We start from the raw sequence: 17,891 nt of genomic DNA on the forward strand, positions 1-17,891 counted from the left end.
GTCCAATATATCTTATTAATGGCTCCTAGGACAACTGTGGTGGGTTTGATAGGTGGCTGGGAAGGTTGCCTCTGTGCAGATCAGTACAATCCATTAGCTGAAGCCTGGACTGGAGTGGCTTTGACTACGGGTGTTTGCATTTGCTCAGCACTCTCTGTTTATGAAGATGTTAAAGGAAGTGCATGCATTCTGCTCATGTTGTAAAACAGAAGGGTTGCAGCTGTCACAACTATTTTCTTCTTGGCTCTTTTTTTGATAGATTTTTTTTTTTTGGTAAACCTGGTAGATTTATGAATCAGTGCAGATTACCAGCCTCAGTTCTGCAGATGCAATGCAAACTTTCTTTTCTTGAAGAAAGTTTTCTTTCTTTGAAGATAACAGATATTTATGTATGCAGTTCCTTGTACTTTTCCAGTAAGGGGAAATTAAGCTTATTCTTATGTTCTCATAATTCAATAATATGAAACAATAAAATTATTAGTTATTTGGTGCCTTCAAAGTATCCATAATGTGTTCTTTTTTCTAAAAAGAAGGGGAAAAGTTCCCACAAGGTATAATCTTGTGTTTTAAATAGCTTACAGATCTGCTTCGGAAGATAACTAGCATCAAGATGGTCAGCTTTAGCATAGTAGAAGTTCACTGTGGAAGTATGAGCTCACCACAGGCCTCCGCAGGCTTACTGAGGGGAGTTGAGGCCTGAGCAGGGCTTTGGGAGGGGTAGAAAAAGTATGTCACGTAGAAAAAACCACCACCAGCAACTGCTCTCGCAGTGTGGCTACACAAGGTGTTAATTCATCATAAGGTTTGTTTCAAGTAATTTTCAGTTAATGAAAACAAGTACCAAAGTTTCTGAACGGTTACCTACTTTTCAAACCATTCACATCTACGTGCGTGGGTGCACATTCATGATTTTGCCACTAGTCACATCATTCACACGCACTGGCATTGCTGTTGCGTTCTTTGGGAGAGACAGGTTGATGTTTCCGCTGGCATCCCGGGTGCCTCGCCCACAACCTGATGATCTCAGCTGCCTGCATGGGTGCGGAGACTGAGGCAGCCCGTAGTTATGGCAGGTATGAGTTATTATATTTCGAGCTTTGGTGGGCACTTGAATTTTCAACCCGTGGTCTCATTTAAAGGAATGTGTGTGTGTGCGTCTGTGCCTTTAGGGGTAAGGATACTTCTAGACAGGGTGAGCCGAAGGAACCAGCCAAGCAGACAGGTCCTACTGGTAGCTGAAACATGTAGACTGGATGGAGCAAAGGTTCCCAAACGTTCTCCACTCACAGCACCCTTCGCTCATGCATCTGTCATTTTTTCATGTCATTTCCATAATAGAAGAAATATCTGACAGTTTCATTAACTGCTTGGGTCCAAATAATAACTAATTATGTACTAGTAATTTGTAGCCTTTCTTCATGGCAGTTACCTCCTAATGGTATGTGCACCTGCTGGGCCTTGCACGTTTCGGTCAGGGTCCCATCAACAGACAAACCACACAATAATTTGAGCAGGAAAGTTTAATATAAAGAAATATTACTTATCAAAACAGTGTGGTGGCTCCTCAAAAATTAAAAATGGGATCACCGTATGATCTAGCAATTCTACTTCTGGGAATATACCCCAAAAGACTGGAAAGCAGGGACTTGGACAGGTTTCTGTGCAACCATGTGTATAGCAGCATTATTTACAACAGCCGAAAGGTGGAAGCAACCCAGGCATCCATTGATGGATGAATGGACAGTCAAAATGTGGTATACACATACAGTGGAATATCATTCAGCCTTAAAATTTTAGGAAGGAAATTCTGACACATGCTACAACATGCTTGAACCTTGAGGGCATTGCATTAAGTGAAATAAGCCAGTCACAAAAATACTCTGCAATTCCACTTACTTGAGGTACCTACAGTAGTCAGATTCAGAGACAGAAAGTAGAGTGGTGGTTGCCAGGGACTGAGGGGAAGGGAGAAAATGGAGAATTGGTGTTTAATGGGTACAGAGTTTTGGTTTTGTAAAACTAAAAGGGTTGTGGAAATGGATGTGGTGAGAGTTGCCCAACATTGTTGCCCAACAATGTAAATGTAAATACTCCTGAACCATACCCTTAAAAATGATTAAGATGGAAAATTTTATGTGATGAGTTTTTTACTACAATTAAAAATTATAATAAAGAAAACAAACTTTTTAAAAAAGGAAATATTAACTTTGAGAAGACTGGCTATTAGAAAGTAAGGAGAATTCTGAAGAATAGAGGGATAGCCAATGTAAGGGGCAGTCCCTTCCCCCGGGTTTGAGACGGAGCACCAAGCATGAACCCCCTCTTCCACTCCAGACTTTGTGGAGAGGGGATGGCTGGCGCCTTGGATGGCAGAGAGGTCACTGTGGTGCCATGCTGGTAGAACTTGCTGGAAATCTACCCTCTAGGATGCTGAGGACATCTGCTCAAGGGGAGGCTTCTCACTGGAGGTGCTCTGCTACAGAGCCACCCATGGGGGTGTCAGCAGAAGCCGCTGGAGTCTGGGTGCTGCTGCCCACCGGGCACAGCAGGAGGCGGCTGCTGAAGAAGGTGCCCAGGTGTCGGACGAGCCGTGGTGCTTTAGGAGTTTGCAGCAGACCTCACCAGAGCCAGGGAGGAAAAGTTCTTGCTGTAATGTTTCTACACTTTGTGTCACTGACAAAGCTTAGAATTGTACCAGCTGCCAAAAAAAATAAATAAATAAAAAAAATAAAATTTAAAGCCCCATCTTTATTTTCTCATAGCAGGTGATGAAGGGTGAATTGGGAGCTGTGAGGTAATAAAGGGATCACTGACCACCTCACAACTTCTCAGACCTTGAAGTCTGATTGGATCCCATCACCCACGTTACTTTTCACATACTTGCTTTTTATCACAGCAACCCCCAACACCTAGGTTTTCAAAGAAATGATGTCATCCAAAGAAATGTAGCACAATCTAATGTTACACCGTGAAGTAACTTGAATCAGTAGTTCATGCCGTGTCTGAGAGATATTGAATAATGCTGTGTTTCCCTCAAAATTTAAAATATCCTGCCACAACTCCTGTGCGTTTGCTGTAGTGTCCCGAGGCACCAGGGCACACAGTTTGGGGGTCTGAGATCTAAAATCATGCATCTCTTTCAGCATTTCTGACTGCACCACTCTAAGATACAAGAATCTAAGATGCTGACTTGGTTAAGAGTACAGAAGAATCAGGTGTAAAGTGAACATTGTGTGGAGTCAATATTATTTTTGAAAGTCTCTTAGAAAGCTACCAGGCTGGAGAACAACATACCGTAATCTTCCAGTAAGTGTAAGACTGACTGTATCAGTGTTTCCTTTAGCATTGGAACAGGTGGCTGCTTCTTTGGGACCAGATGAAATGGTTGGCTTGTGATTTGAAAAAAATACATAGTCTTAAACACAGCATTTACCAGCAGTGCCTGAGATGCTTATAGTGTGAGAAGCAATGCAAAACGAGAGGCAGGGAGGGACCAGCAAATTCCCAGCTCTGCCTCCTGCTTACTCTGCAGCATAAAATCATTACATGGGAATGGTGGCTGATGCACCGTTTAGATTGTTACTTTTCTCTCTCTTTCTGTTTTGGGCTGATTGTACAGAGCTGAAACTGAGAAAGTTAAATGGCATGTGATGGGACTTTGCTGTTGAAATCGACTTTTAGATTATGAAAATAGTGATTTGTAGCCGTCTTCTGTTTCTACTAGGAAACAAAGGGGCTTAATAAGACCTTTTTTAGGTAGGTAGGTAGGCACACTGTTCTATTAGCAGTTTCCCAGAAAATACAATCATTTTGGCGATGGCTACAACTTTGTGAATTATAACTGTTACCTATTTCTATAGCTCTTCTTTAAGGATAAGGTGAGTAACTTAACTTTTATAACCTGACCTATTCCAATGGAAAAATTCTGAGCTATGCCTTTCTGGGCTATCTGCAAAATAGCCTACCCTCAACCCTGTTTGGATGAGTTCTGCTTTGGGTCACAGATTTACCACCTGCTGAGTCTGTCTGTTGAGTTTCAGCCTTGGCTGCTGTCACCTGACAAGCCTGTTTCTTCGCCTCCCAGGCTTTCCTGCCTCTTAAACAGTGACTAGTTGGCATAAAGGTTAACTTCAAGGAGATCCTACCCAGGTCAGAAACTCAATCTAAAAATCAAATTATGACAACTTGGAGTGCATTAGACTTTCAAATAAAGCTCTGACCAGGAGTCTGTGATACAAATTCCACATATGAAACACCACTTGGTTTTCTTTGAACAAAATTTCAAATTTTGTTCAGAAACCTGAGTAAAGCTCTTAACTGCTCAGACACAGTCTAGGAGGGCCCATTACCCAATCTGTCTTGGCATCATTTTCTACCCCCTTAGATTGAGCACACAGAAAAGAAATGCCATTGTCACTGCTGCCACCTCCACCCGAGCTGCTTGCTTCTGAATTCCTAACAATAATCAATGACAGATGTGTGGCTGGCACTGTAGAGCTGAGTTCAACTGCAGTCTGCTAGCCAGTAGGAGGGGGTCACCACTAGGATATTGAAAAAGAGGATTCAGTTAAAAATTTATATCTGTCTCGTCACAGAATTATTTCAATGCCTTAAGGAGCCAAGGCAGTGGTTAGAGTGGAAACAATTTGACAATCACCACCCTCAAACTTGAATTTCAGCTCATTATGAGGCGGAACTTTCTAATGATGAGAAAGGAAATGGGGCTGTCTCTGAAGGGAGCGAGTCTTTGTGAATAGAAGCAACGAGGAGATTTGGGTGAATGCTTATTGCCTGTGAGGTGTCTAGAGAACTGCTTCACCAGCCAGCTAAGGATTAGAGTAAATGACATCCAAGCCTGAGTGTCTGTGACTATGATTGTTGTGTGTATGTTTCCTCCTGCTGCTTTTCTGAAGGAAAGCCAAGGATTTGTAGGTCAGATGTGACACATCTGGGCCCAGTCTCAGCCCTGCTGCTCTCCTTACTGGGGAATCCCTTCTGTACCCGTCCTCATGTTATCCCCATGTCCTTTACTGTTCCCTTTCTGTCATTGGACCACACCCAGGAAATTGCCACAGCTATCTCGAATAGTATCTGTAAGGCCAGCATTTAGGGATTCCAAATGGATGCTCCACATCCTAAAACAATCTGGCCTCATTCATGAAAAGTATTTGGAAAAGTGACAAAGGGAGACTTCATAATTTTCAGTGCTTAATCACATTCTTGACTCATTATAGTTACTATCCTGTTTAATAGGTGACATTATCCCTGTTTTACAGGTGTGCAAACAGAAGCTCAGAGAGGCTACATGACTTGCCTGCTTTTAGGAAAAAAACGAGAGCAGAGCAAATAGGGAAAACAAAACAAAACATCCTAACGCAAATGAGGTGGTATACTTACGGGGCTGTGTGATCAGGCCCAGGTCTCCCAGGCCCAGTGGCGGTCTTCTGCAGGCTCCGGACAACTTCAGGCAGCTTCATGTCAGAAGGGTTAGTTAGGGTCCTGACCAAACTTTTAATTTAAAAAAAGATTTGTAGTTTCATGTACCTAGATAAATAGAAGCTATCGGACTTACAGCTTCTTTAAAGCATTGAATGTCAGCAATGGAATCATCATAATTTGAGGCCATGAGCTCAGCATTCGAGTGGAGCGGCTGGAGCCTGCTGTGTAGAATCGTGGCCAGCGCACACTCTGGAAGTCTCCCAGGGCAGCGCTCTTTGCGTTAGTCTTCTGCAACATAAAGACGTGAACTTGACATGAGTAGTTTAATAGAGTGAGAAAGTCTGGAGACAGGAGACAGGAGGCTGAGAGCACAGTCACTGTAGTTTAAAGAACAGCATTGCTTAGTCTTGCGACCTTGAGCAAATCATATAACCTTCCTTTCTTTAGTAACATGTCTGTAAAATGGGTTTGATGGCCCAAGGGAGCTATTTGGAACGTCTGAGTGAAACCTCTATAAATGGAAGACATTATTGCTAAGTATTATCAAAGAAAGACTGTAAGTCATAAATTCTTCAGGTAGTATTTTCAGACCTGATTTTGAGTGTGTGTTTAATCATGTATTAAAAACTTTTTAGCAAGGACGATTTCTTAGGAGAGAAATAAAAGCAAAGAAGGAAAGCCTAGGAGACAATGCATCCCAGATGCATTGCCCCCCCCCCCCCCCCCCCCCCGCCTTGTGCGTGCTCCCTCAGATGTCAGCACTTCTTCCTGTTCCCTTGGAATTCTCCGCTCACTCGCAGGGCATTGGTGAGCATGGGAGGCTTACTGAGGAGAGGGTTCACCCACAACAAACTGCAAACTCCCGGGCAGGGCCCTGGAGGCAGCTTGCTCCCTCTTCCTTCTCTACACTCACCCTCAGCATCCTTCCCTGATTTACAGCAGTTCTGCCCCATTCCCCACCCCCCCCGAAACTCACCAACTTATCCCAGTGCCCAGCAATGCATAAGCACAGGTCTCTTGAGGCACAGGGCATGGCTGCCCTAGAAGGTGCCTAAGTGGCCTCTGCTGTCATTTGAGTGTCCCCTTCTCCAGTTCTGGTAAGTAAATCTTAAAGCAAGGAGAGTGAGATCACCTGGACCAGGCAGGGGCTGGCGAGAGACACGCTTTTGTCACCCCCTTCTTTTGTAAGGTTAGATGCAGCAGTGTCTGAGGAGGGTGAGAGGGGTGCAAAGCCTCCCTCCCCATGCAGGTGAGACCGAGAACACAGGTCTTTCCCACATGTGAGGAGAGAGACTGAAAACCAGCTTTATATATAGATCATGGAAGTTTCAAAGTTCTTCAAAGCTATAGACATAATACAAGGGAAGTTGAGGAAAGCCTCAAAGTCAAATAGAGGAAAGCTACTTTTGATAGGCTCCACCTACAGGAGTATGAACAACTCCCCCACCACCCCCCTGACCTACAATGCTATATGTACAGATTCAGCCTCTTATCAGCAGGGTAGAAATAAAAATATTGATGAAATGGCTGTGTTTGTGACCTGGGGTTCTTATGACCTAGAAACTGGAGGTCTGTAATTTACAGAGCTGCTGAGTATTTTTCACTGCAGAGAACGGACAGCATTCTTGAATGTGAGCAGAGTATGTGATTCCTCCTGAATAAACTGCACCTTCTCCTCCCAGGCCTGCTGGTCTCACTTGTGTGTCTAAAAACTTGCTGACCTCCCCCGTACATCTTTTTAAAAAAATCCCCACCCAAGGATATGTTTATTGATTTGAGAGAGAGAGAGAAACATCTATGTGAAAGGGAAACATCAATTGGTTGCCTCCAGTACACCCCCTAACCCCCTGTTCTTAACAGACACCTGGGCAGCTGTAAGCAAAAGGGCCAAAAGCCCAGACTTTTCTTTTTTTAACATATTTTTGAGGTATAATTTAAGAGGAGATTTTTCTGTTGCTCTGTGATACAGTTCAGTTTAGATGTGGTATTAATAAACCTTCCTTAGAACCAAAGTGACATGGAAGGTTGAGTTCTTTAGGTCTGTGGTCAAAATTATACCAGTAAACTCCACATGAGTGGGGCCCCTTTTCCTGTGACATGTAAATATTTGGTACTGACTGACTGAAAAGACCATCAGTATCTTAGCCAGCATTTTAACGCCCCCATCTTGACATAGAAGGTGGGAGATTCATTATTAGACACGGGTTGGAGTTCAACATAGTATTTAAATGCAGTTTGGTATTAAATGAGAAGTGTTGCTAACTTAGTTGCTATTTTTTTATCAGGTTGTCTATAATAGATTGTTGGTATGACTTCCAAGCGTTTTCCAAGCCACACTAAGTGATGTTGGAGTGTTTGTTAAACATACAAGAGTGAACAGGCTCCACCTACAGGAGATAACATATCATTGTGAAATACTAAAGCATTAGTTACTAGGGCTAGAAAGTAGCTAATGCCCTTTTGAATAAATGCAGAGCAAAATCAAGAGAAAGTGACTGACCTAGAATATACCTGGAAGCCCCAGAGAATCAGCTGCCCTTTGTCTTCATTTTGCAGGGTGGGGGCATCGGGCAATGTAGTGCCCAGGGCACAGAGAGAGGGCTATGAGGTTACGCAGGTGAATGACAAGCATCCTTGTGTATGTATGATTTTAAAAAATGAGCTGAGCATTCCTTGCACTTCAGCTAGATCAGGACATTACGTTTCTTTCCTGAAGATCATGGTGAATGTTCAAAGATCACCCGAGCTGCTGAACTGACTAAATTGAATTCGAAGGCTGACGTGGCCACGTTCAAACTGTTCATTCAGCAGTTGTTCTCCTTGGCCAAACTGAGCAGGGCTGAAGGCCTTCTTGTGAACCCTGTGGGAAAACAAGTAGGACATTAAGGACATGTATTTTGACAAAGCTTATGTGGTTTGTACATGATTAGACTTGCAAAAGGGCATTTGATAAGTCATTCTTATGGGGGCACTTGCTAAAAGAAGGGGTTGAAAGTGAGTTCTGCCTGTGGCGGACGGGGCCTGGAATTCCAGTTGCCTGACTTTTCATAATCACCACCTTGAAAAGGTGTTGCATCTTCCTCCAATTATAGATGAGCTGGTGAGATCCTGCAGGGTTCCTGGGGGACATCTGGGCCGCTGTGGAGGAAGGCAAGGACAGATGGTGGTAGGGGGCTCCTAGAATGTCCTTTCCCTGGACTGGACAGGAAAGGTCACTTCTGACTGGTGAGGGAGCATTTCTTTGTCTCCTCCACAAATCTAAGGTTACTGGGTAGAGGACACATCTTAGCAGCTCCTACCCCAGGATGGAGCAGAGGGACCACGCAGTGAGCTGAGACTTTCCGGAGGGTGCAGCCTGTTACCCTTTCGGTGGTGAGGTCAGTTTCCGGGAGGCTCGACAGTACTGATATTTTCCAGATGTTTCTCCTCTCCTCTCCTCTCTGACTGGCTATGTCTTCCTCTCATCATCCTTCCCGTTCAGTGACATTGAGATAAAATTCTTCTTGGGGTCTTAGGCGTGTTAGAATCATTCAGCAGTTGGAAGTGATTTAATACCTAGGTCTTGTATTAATATTTATAATAGCCTTCACTCCTTGTGAAGAGCATAAACACTATTTTTTTCCTGTTCAAACCCAATATTGAAGTAAAACCCAAGAGTATCTTTTACAAAAACTTACTTTTAATGGCGTGATAGTTTGTAATAACCTGTGTGGTGTTTTATGGTTTTTAAATCACTTTTTGTTTACATTACCTCATTTAATACCAAACATAAATCTGTGAAGTAAATAATACTATTTTTATCATTTTCCAGGTGAGAAAAGGAAGGCTCAGGGAGGTTAAGTGATTCGCTCGATCAAGGTCATGCAAATAATAAAGGGCAGAACTAAATTTTAATTCAGACTCTTTAAATCCGTATCTTTTGTATATTGTTTTTCTTAAGTTTATCATAGTGCCTTCCTCTTGTTTTTTTGCCCACATGAAAAATGGGAAATGAGGACAACGAAGGTAGCTGGAAAATAAATTTATTAAAAAAATATAACTTTCCTCACAATTTCCTAATCGATCTGCAGACCTCTTCATAAGACAGATATATTGGTGGCAGCCCTTGTTCCCACTTCTCCGAGGTAAAAACCAAGGCTTTACAAAACTAAAACACCTTCCTCTCAGCCAGTTGTAGGAGCCTGTGGCCCAGACCAGGGGGCAGAATTGAGATCTGTTCTCTTGGCTCTCCAGCTTCTTTATTCTATCAGCATTTCAAATTCCTGGATACTCCCCCCGCCCCCAACCCGCCTTTGGCATTTTGAAGGAATTTATCCTTGGTGGTAATGAGTAGCTGAGGAGGGAAAGGCGCGCTCCCTCTGAGGATGGCCCTTTGGGCTAACTGCAGGACAGTCAGTGCATCCAGCCTGGGGTGTGAGTAGAGTGCTCACCCCGGTTACACCGGGTAAGCGGCCTCGTCTGCTTTTGCCTGTGAAGGTAAGGGCTGGAGGCCCACCCCACTCTTGGAAAGACCCTCCTCTCGGGGTTGTGAAGCAGGCCCTTCCAGTCACATGCACCAGGATCCACCTTACTTTCCTGCAAAAATAACGTACACTACCGAGCAGTTTCAAAATCCGCAGTTTTTGGCATATAAGACCCCAAGACAAGGAAAGTCAAATGGCCATCGAAAAATGTAACCCAAAGATTCAGAAACATCTATTGTCCTGCCAATGCGTTTACTATTTCTGCAGCGCGCGCTGAGATGAGCCTTTTTTTTTTCTTTCCGTTTATGGCACATGTAGTTCACTGGCCTAACCTGTTTCCTTCGCCGACGGCAGCCCTCTGCCCTGCCCCTCCGAGAGCCAGGCTGGGTCTGGGCCTCCCCCCAGCGCCGTGCGCCCCGAGCCGTGCGCCGCCGACGGCCAGCCCGCCAGGTCGCCTCCGCCCTGGGCCGGGCTGGGGCGCGCGCCCCGGGGGCGGACTCCTGCCTCCCAGCTGAGACGCGATTCGTCACTCTTGCAGAACTTTCCCCCTTAAAATCCCTGCTCCATAAGCAGCCCTCCCTCCCCGGGGAGGTTTTGATTTTAGTGGCTTTCCTTCCTTTTATTTCCCGTCGTGTTTGGGTTTGGGCCGCGGAGCGAACTTGCTGCGGGTCCGAGCGCCGTTTCAGAGGTCACCGCCCCTGCAGCGGGGGGACCGTGGCACCATGCACTCCGAAGCCGAAGAATCCAAGGAAGGTACGGTGTTGATTTCTCTGGGGGCCGGCCAGGCTTGGCGGAGGAATGTGGAGGAAGGGCGTGGGAGGGGAGCGGTGGGAGCCCAGAGCGAGCGGGGTACTTTGTTCGCTTTCCCTGTGCCCTCGGAGCCCCGTTGGGGCTGCAGCAGCCGAGCCCTGTGCCCGTGTCCCTCGGCCGCCTGGCCGAGCCCACGGGAGGAAGAGCCCGATCCAGCTCAGCCAGCCCCTGAAGGCTGCGCTTTAGATTTCTCTGGAAACGGAACTGCCCCGGTACTGACTCCGAGAGCGCAGAACGTGCTCCGGAGAGCACCGCCCGCCCGCCTCGGGCGCCCCAGAGCCCCGTCCCCTGGAACACCCTCCAAGCCGAGGGTCTCTTGAACAGGGTTTCAGAAATTGGAAACGCCCTGGGTTTCAGGCTGAAAGGGGAAGCTGAGGGAGGGGGAGAAGTGAAAGCTCTTTATTTGGGGAATAGATTCCCCCCCCCCCCCCCCCGCTGGCTTTTCAGCAGCAAATTCATTTTGTTGGGGGCTGAAGGGGCTGAGAGATATGACTGGAGCCTTGTGCGGCTTGAAACTGAGGCGAGTTTGTCTGTTTCTAACTTTACCAAAGCAAAGGGTTTCATTTACTCTTAACAGAGAACGGGTGACAAGGCTGGAAAGGCTCCAACCCAAACACAATTATACGCCGGTGTGAGTTCGGGGAGTTTATTTGTGTGTGAGTGTTTGTATGCTTTGTTTCCTGAAACTTTATGTGTACAAAAAGTCCTCTTGTACGTGGAGGTGGGAGCGGGGATAGTTGGGGAAAATCGGAGGAAGGAAGGCGAATGTTCAAGATTGTGAAATTCCTTTTCTTTTCAAGTAGCCTCTTGGCCAACTGGTAAATTTCTAAGTCATTCACAGCAGCTCTGGGAGCCTGAGAAGCAGAAAGGAGCCCGCTGATTTTTTCTCCATTTGGTAGATATCAGTTAGGGAGAGCTCTTGGAAGTTGTCCTCTCCTGTCTTTTACTGATTCTCCTACCAAAGTAAAAGTTCTGTGCTTCACGATGTCATCTCTGTGGGCTGACGGTTACCTTATTGTGCCCTGTGAGGGAAACAGTCAATTTAAAAGAGGCTTGTTTAACAGAAATATGGGGCTGGTGTGAATGAGAATGACAGCCAGGAGCATTGTTTTTGAGCTTGGTCGTGGAGCTTGGGGGATTAACGTTTTCTTGCTGTGACCTCAGTCCTGAAGGAACTGTGTGCTGATGGATACTTCTCTTTTCTGTCTTAACAGCAGTTTCTATTAAGTCAGAAGTACTTGAAGGAAGGCAAAGAAGAAATGGGCTGAGAGAATCCAATGGTGAACTTTTGTATCAATGACAAGTAGCGCTTTAGTTGGTATTTTCTCCAAGGCATGTTTTTTTCTTTCTTTTGGGTGAAAAGAGAGAGGGGACAAAGTAGAAAAACAGCATCCCGAAGTATATTATACATTTCTGTAGCAGCATCCACGTTTTTTCCTCCTACCCACCTCTCTGGTTGTAACCCTGAACATGAGTGTGAAGAGGTCCCTTACTGGCCGCCCACCTCCCTGTTCCTCACCTCACCTCCACCTGTAGTCGTTTCCATTCTGTAGCTCTGCAGCAAATTATCTGGCCTTCCTGCTTCTTACAGAAAGCCCGAAATGTTTCTTGTAAAATAATGAGGTGCTAGAGTTTTAAATTGATGGCAGTTAGGGTAGGTTGTGGAATAACTCTTGAGGAAGATTGATCAAATACTTTATTAATAGATGGAATTATTGTAGCTTCTGCCAGGAGGTAAAGGATGAGTGCCTCTGTGTGTGTGTGTGTGTGTGTGTGCTCGTATGTGTCCCAGGCAGCTCTTGCAAGGCTGGTTATTGGCTGGGATCTAGAACCACTGAGATATCTATGAAAGGAGCTATGCTGTATAAATAACATCTTCTCTATCCTTATTACTCCTTTCCCCTCTCCTTAGCTTTTTTTTTTTTTTCCTCCTGTGGACTTATTTATCCCATTCAGTGTGAGATCACCATAAGCTCCTCACAATGTCTACATTACAAGAAAATTATCTTCAGATGCTTCATGCCTGAATTGCTGTAACGGGAGACACTTTTAAGTCATTATTCTGAACTGCAGTGCGAAACTAGTTTACTTTGTTTGGGGTTGAATCTGAAAAAAATATCAAGTCAGGTTCAGAGGTCCTTAGAGGCTAACATATCTGTGAATGTAGAAGCAAATGACTGGGGATATTGTTAAGCCATCATAGCGTAGAACATGCTTGATTCCATGCCAGGAGTGCTGGACTTGCATCTCAAGTCTACAGTCACCTCCTAAAGAATTCATCTAATTTTTCCTGCTTACAAATGAATATGTAATTGTGCTTGAGTATTAAACAGAGAAAAGTTGTCTAGGCCTCACTTTAGTAAAGCTGAATATATTTAAGATATTCAGGCATAAAATGATAGAGAAGCAAGTGAAATGAAGGAAAACCCCACTTTATTAAAAAGGGGAGGCAATTAAAAGGAAAGATATTAACAGTTTCCATCCAATAGATGAGGGCTTCCTAAAGAGACAGATTGATGGCCGCAGTTTTAGCACTTAGTTGCTTTCTGTTTGAGTAAATTACTTAATTAGGTAGTAGGAAAAATGAATGGTAGTTAAGATCTCTGAGGACCTTCCTAGTGCTAAGCATCCAGGGACCCAGGGCTCCTTTGCCTGGTGATTGAAGCTTTGGTACCAGAAAGTGAGGAAGCCATTGTTTGGGAGGGGTTGCCTTGAGAGGACTTGGGGAAGAGTAAGGGTTGAGCTGTGAGCGAGCTCGGCGGCTCCTCCATTGCCCATAAGAGCGATTGTTTCCCGCCACCTCGCCCAGTCGTGCATGCCTCACCAGGCCTGCTGTTTCTCTCAGAAAACGGTAGCCATTAGACAACTCCCTCAGCTTCCTGCTTCCAGACCCACAGGCTCACCTCCACCCACACCCACCCTCCCCATGTCTGTGGAACAGGGAAGTGTGTGTCGTTCTTACTGCAGAAGGCCCAGAGTGGCTTGCCGGCATCTCCAATTGCCTAGAAGACTGAAGAAACAATTTTGAAACTAAAATGTATTAAGCTCTTCCATGTGCCACACATGATGCTAAGGATCTGACTGTGTATATTATCTCATTTAATAGTTACATAATAACTCTCTGTGTTAATTACACATAACAGTTAAGAAAACTGAGGTTCAGAGAGGTTAAAAATGGGGCCTAAAACAAAGCTATAAAAGGTGGAATGAGGATTAGAACGAAGACCGACTGACCATAGAGCCTGAGATTTCAACCCTAACACTGTGCTTCCCTGATGTCCAAAAGCTGCCCTCCCCATCCTCAGGTAACCTTGCCACTCAGGAGGATGCTCTCTGTGATCCTGTGTCTGCTTGTACCAGGTGACATCTGCCCGTGGGAGAGACCAGGTGTCTTGGAGGCGAAAGAGAAGAGCCCAGGCCCTGCCTCTTTCTCTGCTGCTCAGGGCATAGGCAGGGAGTCTTTTACCCCTGATCCCGCAGACCAAGGAGCCCAGCAGGACTGGGTGGGAGGTGCCTGGAGCCTGCTGCTGAGAGGGACCCTTGTACATGTGGGACGAGAGAGAGATCTCACTTCCCGGGGCAGTGGCCAGCTGAGAAGAGAGAGCGTGGACTTTCCTAGTCGCTGGTATGAAACAAGTTTCAATTAATGTCTGTTATGTTGTCACAACTGGGTGACCTTGTAGCATCCACGGAGTTCAAGTTTCTTTAAAATCTGCAAGCTGTGTGTACATACAAGTGTGTGATTCTCAGCATAGTTGTGTTCCATTCAGTCGATTCATCATATCTCCTAATAATACATTAATTGGGGGGAAATATGAACAGGCACCTGACTCTCAATTATAGCCCCACTTAGTTTCCAGATAATTTAACAGGCTCCTAACCTGTCCTCAGTGCTTTTGCAGAAGTTTTTTTCTCTGGGCTCCATGTTACCTGGAGTCCATCTCACCATAGTCTGCCATACCTGCTTCCCCAATTCCCTCGTGGATTTTCAGGAGGCCCTTTTTTGATCAGTCAGCTTGCCAGTCAAGTGACTAAGGTCAGCCAAGTGCCAGGGAAGAGGGATGCCTGAAGGCTTCCCCTAAGCACATTGTGCCAACAGGCTAGCTTGCAGAACCTTCCAGGGACTTCGTGGTCATCATTGCCCAACCTGCTAGGGCTTATGGCTCTTCCGGGGCACAAAAAGTAGAAACTTCCACTAGAAAGAATGGGACCGGGCAGAATATTCATCATAAAAAGTTCAGTTCCGTGGTGGTGACTTATGAATATCCTCTTCAATCATTGAAAAGCCCAATGGCATTATAGAAGCTGCCACACCATGTGGTGTCCTGACAGTTTTAACCTCACGTGGTGTGGCAGCTTCTATAATAGCACCATTGCTAAGCATTACGGTACCAGTCTCGTCCCCTCCCCCAGCCCTTGCTTTGCAGAGGAAATGGAGAGGAAAGCAGGTGACCCAGGGGGTCAGCTCTGATGAGATGCATGGCACTTAGTGCTGCTGACCTTGATGTCGTATATACCGTAAAAGGTACAGCCTATGCTCGAAAACAGCGGACTTTGATGTGATTGTTTCCTTGTATGTAGTTATTAGCCTTGGAGGTGTGCTAACAAGGGCTGAAAGTGGACAATCCAGTTAGAGACCTGTGCCCTGCAGCCTCCTCTACAGTGGGCATCACTAATGACCTGGGATTGCCTGACACCCCCAGCTCTGTAAGCTTCTGTATATTTGGGTCTTTTATCCCTCACTTCTGAAATCTCCACCAGACTGTAAATGCATCACACCTTTGTTGTCTCCTAATTATGATGCCATAGAACAGTCAGGATAACATGGATGATTGAATTCCCTGGTCCTGGCTGTTGGTAGTCCAGGAAGTAGCCAAAAAGCGGGTGAAAGAGAAAGCAGTAGGACCAGAAAACCTCAGGACCCTGTGAGTTCACTGCAGAGTGATATGGGCTTGCTGGGCTTGCTGCAACCCGTTTGTCAGCATTTCTGTCTATATGAGAAAGGTGCTAACTACTTCGGAAACAGTGAGATCAGCATGTGTGCACCTCTCTTCATTTAGTGGAGTATGCCTAAAATACAGTGTTGACCGGATTATTTAAAAAATCAAATCATTATGTGTACCTGTAATATTTAAGGAAGATCTGAAGTGAGAAGACTTTTATAATTAAAATGACTCTAACAATACAAGTAGAACCGCCATCAGTTAGAGTTTAAAGCAACTCTGCAGGTCCTTCGTCTAACCTCTTCACTTTAGAGAAAAGGAACTGAGGCCCAGAGAGGTTGATGTCTAGGACCTTTCTAACTGCCTTGTGCCTGTTTGGCAAATAAGAAATTTTGCAAGTATAGGTCTTGCATTTTTATCTGGGATCTCCCTGAAGCAGGACAGATCTGTTTGTATAGGTGTCACTCATTACCTTTTGGGGGAACTTTAATGGAATGGTGGTACACATGGAGATTTCCTGGTTCACCTTCTCCTGCGTGTACCAGAGGAGAGTAAAAGACGAGGCATTGTGAAATCGACTTCAGCTCTGCAAATAGAGCCTATTAGAACCCTGGTTTTGAAAGTGGTAGACCCGTGAGAGGCAATTAAACAGTGAGCTCACTTGTTTTCATTCCTTTGGTAGCATCATTCAGGAAAATTAGCCATTGAGGGTCCTGGTTGGGCAGGGGCTCTCTTCCTGCGTGAGAAGGTGTGCATGTGTGTGGGTGGGAAGGGAGTCGGCATTCAGACACCGGGCATGCTGTTGCAGGAGCAGATGGGCGTCCCACAGCCCCATGCCCCCCAACCACCTCAGGCCTGGTGTGCTCCGGGAGTCAGACGCATTCTTTTTCAGGAAATGGCTGTGGGGCTGCAGCCCACTGCTCCCCCAGCCACAGACCAAGATATTTGAAACAATAAAAACAATTGCTTAAAGCTTGTAAAGGCTTAAGAATCTTGAAGAAAAGTTAGACATAGAGCCGTAGTGTGTGCTGAGTGGGCAGTAAATGGCTGAGGGACTGCTGGTCTGGGACTGGATGACTGTGCAAAGTCTGTGTTATTAGGCGGGTACCTTGTGGTATTTATGGTTTTAAAGATGTATGGGGGTTTGTGTTTGTATATGTAGTATTATCTGCAGACTTATGTTAAAATACACTTGTAGTGACAAATAAGATTTAATTTGATAAATAGCTATGACCAAAGTTTCTTCCAAGGAAATGGTGAAGCAAAGAGGCCACGAAACACAATGCCCCCGGTGACCACAATAGCTTAGGCTCCTGAAGCCTTAAGGCCTTCTTTGCCCAAGTTAGGGTGACTCCTAAAAAGAGAATTGCAACTCAGACTTCCCTTCCAGTTTGACAGGCTGTCTGTGCTTGATGCCAGCTCACCTGACCCAGGGGTGTTATCACGTAGCCTGCTCAGCTAGGCTAAGCTGGGGGACAGAGGTTTCCCCAGAAGCATAGGCCGTTCTGCTTGCCATGGACAGTTTGGTCTTTACTTCCAGGGTGTAGCCTCTCTTCCGAAATCACTGCCACCTCCCCTGAGCCTCAGATACTCACAGCAACAAATGTGGACTGAGCTTGGGGAAGCAGAGATACGTGTGTGTGTGTGTGTGTGTGTGTGTGTGTGTGTATGGAGGGCCCTGCCCTCCAAGAACTTCTGATTCAGAACATCACATACAGCACATGTGCATTCACAGGACAAAATACATGATGGGGAGCTTAGGATGAGAACAGCTCAGAGGAAGAGGCAGCAGACCCTATGAGAATCTAGAGGACGGAGTGTTCATCAAAAGCCATGATGGGCAGCAGTGACTTCACAGAGGGGTTAGTGGGGACTTCAGCTCGCCCTGTAGGCAAGAGGAGAGTGAAGGAAGGAGGTTTAGAGCATTGGGTACTGGATGGTTCATGGAGGGCATTGGTGGGCCGTTATTGCAGCGGTCCCTGGGGCCAGACTTGGCTCCCCAAAAGGACACGGTGGTAACAGACAAGCACTGGGAGTCAGGAGGAGAACTGGTCTCCATGGTTGTTCGTGCAACCTTCAGTCACTGATTAGTCTCTCTGAACTTCAGGTTTCTGGTTAGAAAAATGCAGGCATTGATATTAGACTAAAGCATGCCTGAGATACCTTCTAGGAGGGAAGCACAATTGTAAGGAATTGGGGGTGGGGGTGTTGAGCTGGAAGAGGGTAGATGCAAAGT

General features: G+C 45.6%; 1 protein-coding gene across 3 annotated transcripts in view; it reads left to right on the forward strand.

Annotated features, from left to right (window-relative positions):
- Positions 1-17,891, forward strand: part of TNFAIP8 (TNF alpha induced protein 8) — a 111,578-nt gene that overhangs the window by 60,463 nt on the left and 33,224 nt on the right. The window contains exon 1 of one of the 3 annotated variants that reach the window (XM_016204606.2): positions 10,416-10,655. The exons of the other annotated variants lie outside the window; for them this stretch is intronic. Within the exon in view, the coding sequence (XP_016060092.1) occupies positions 10,625-10,655 (31 nt within the window). The 5' untranslated portion in view covers positions 10,416-10,624. Of the gene's footprint in view, positions 1-10,415; positions 10,656-17,891 lie in introns of those variants that run through there. 3 annotated transcript variants of the gene reach the window in all.

This window comes from Miniopterus natalensis, chromosome 3 (genome assembly GCF_054644295.1).
Source record: "Miniopterus natalensis isolate mMinNat1 chromosome 3, mMinNat1.hap1, whole genome shotgun sequence".
NCBI lineage: Eukaryota > Metazoa > Chordata > Mammalia > Chiroptera > Miniopteridae > Miniopterus > Miniopterus natalensis.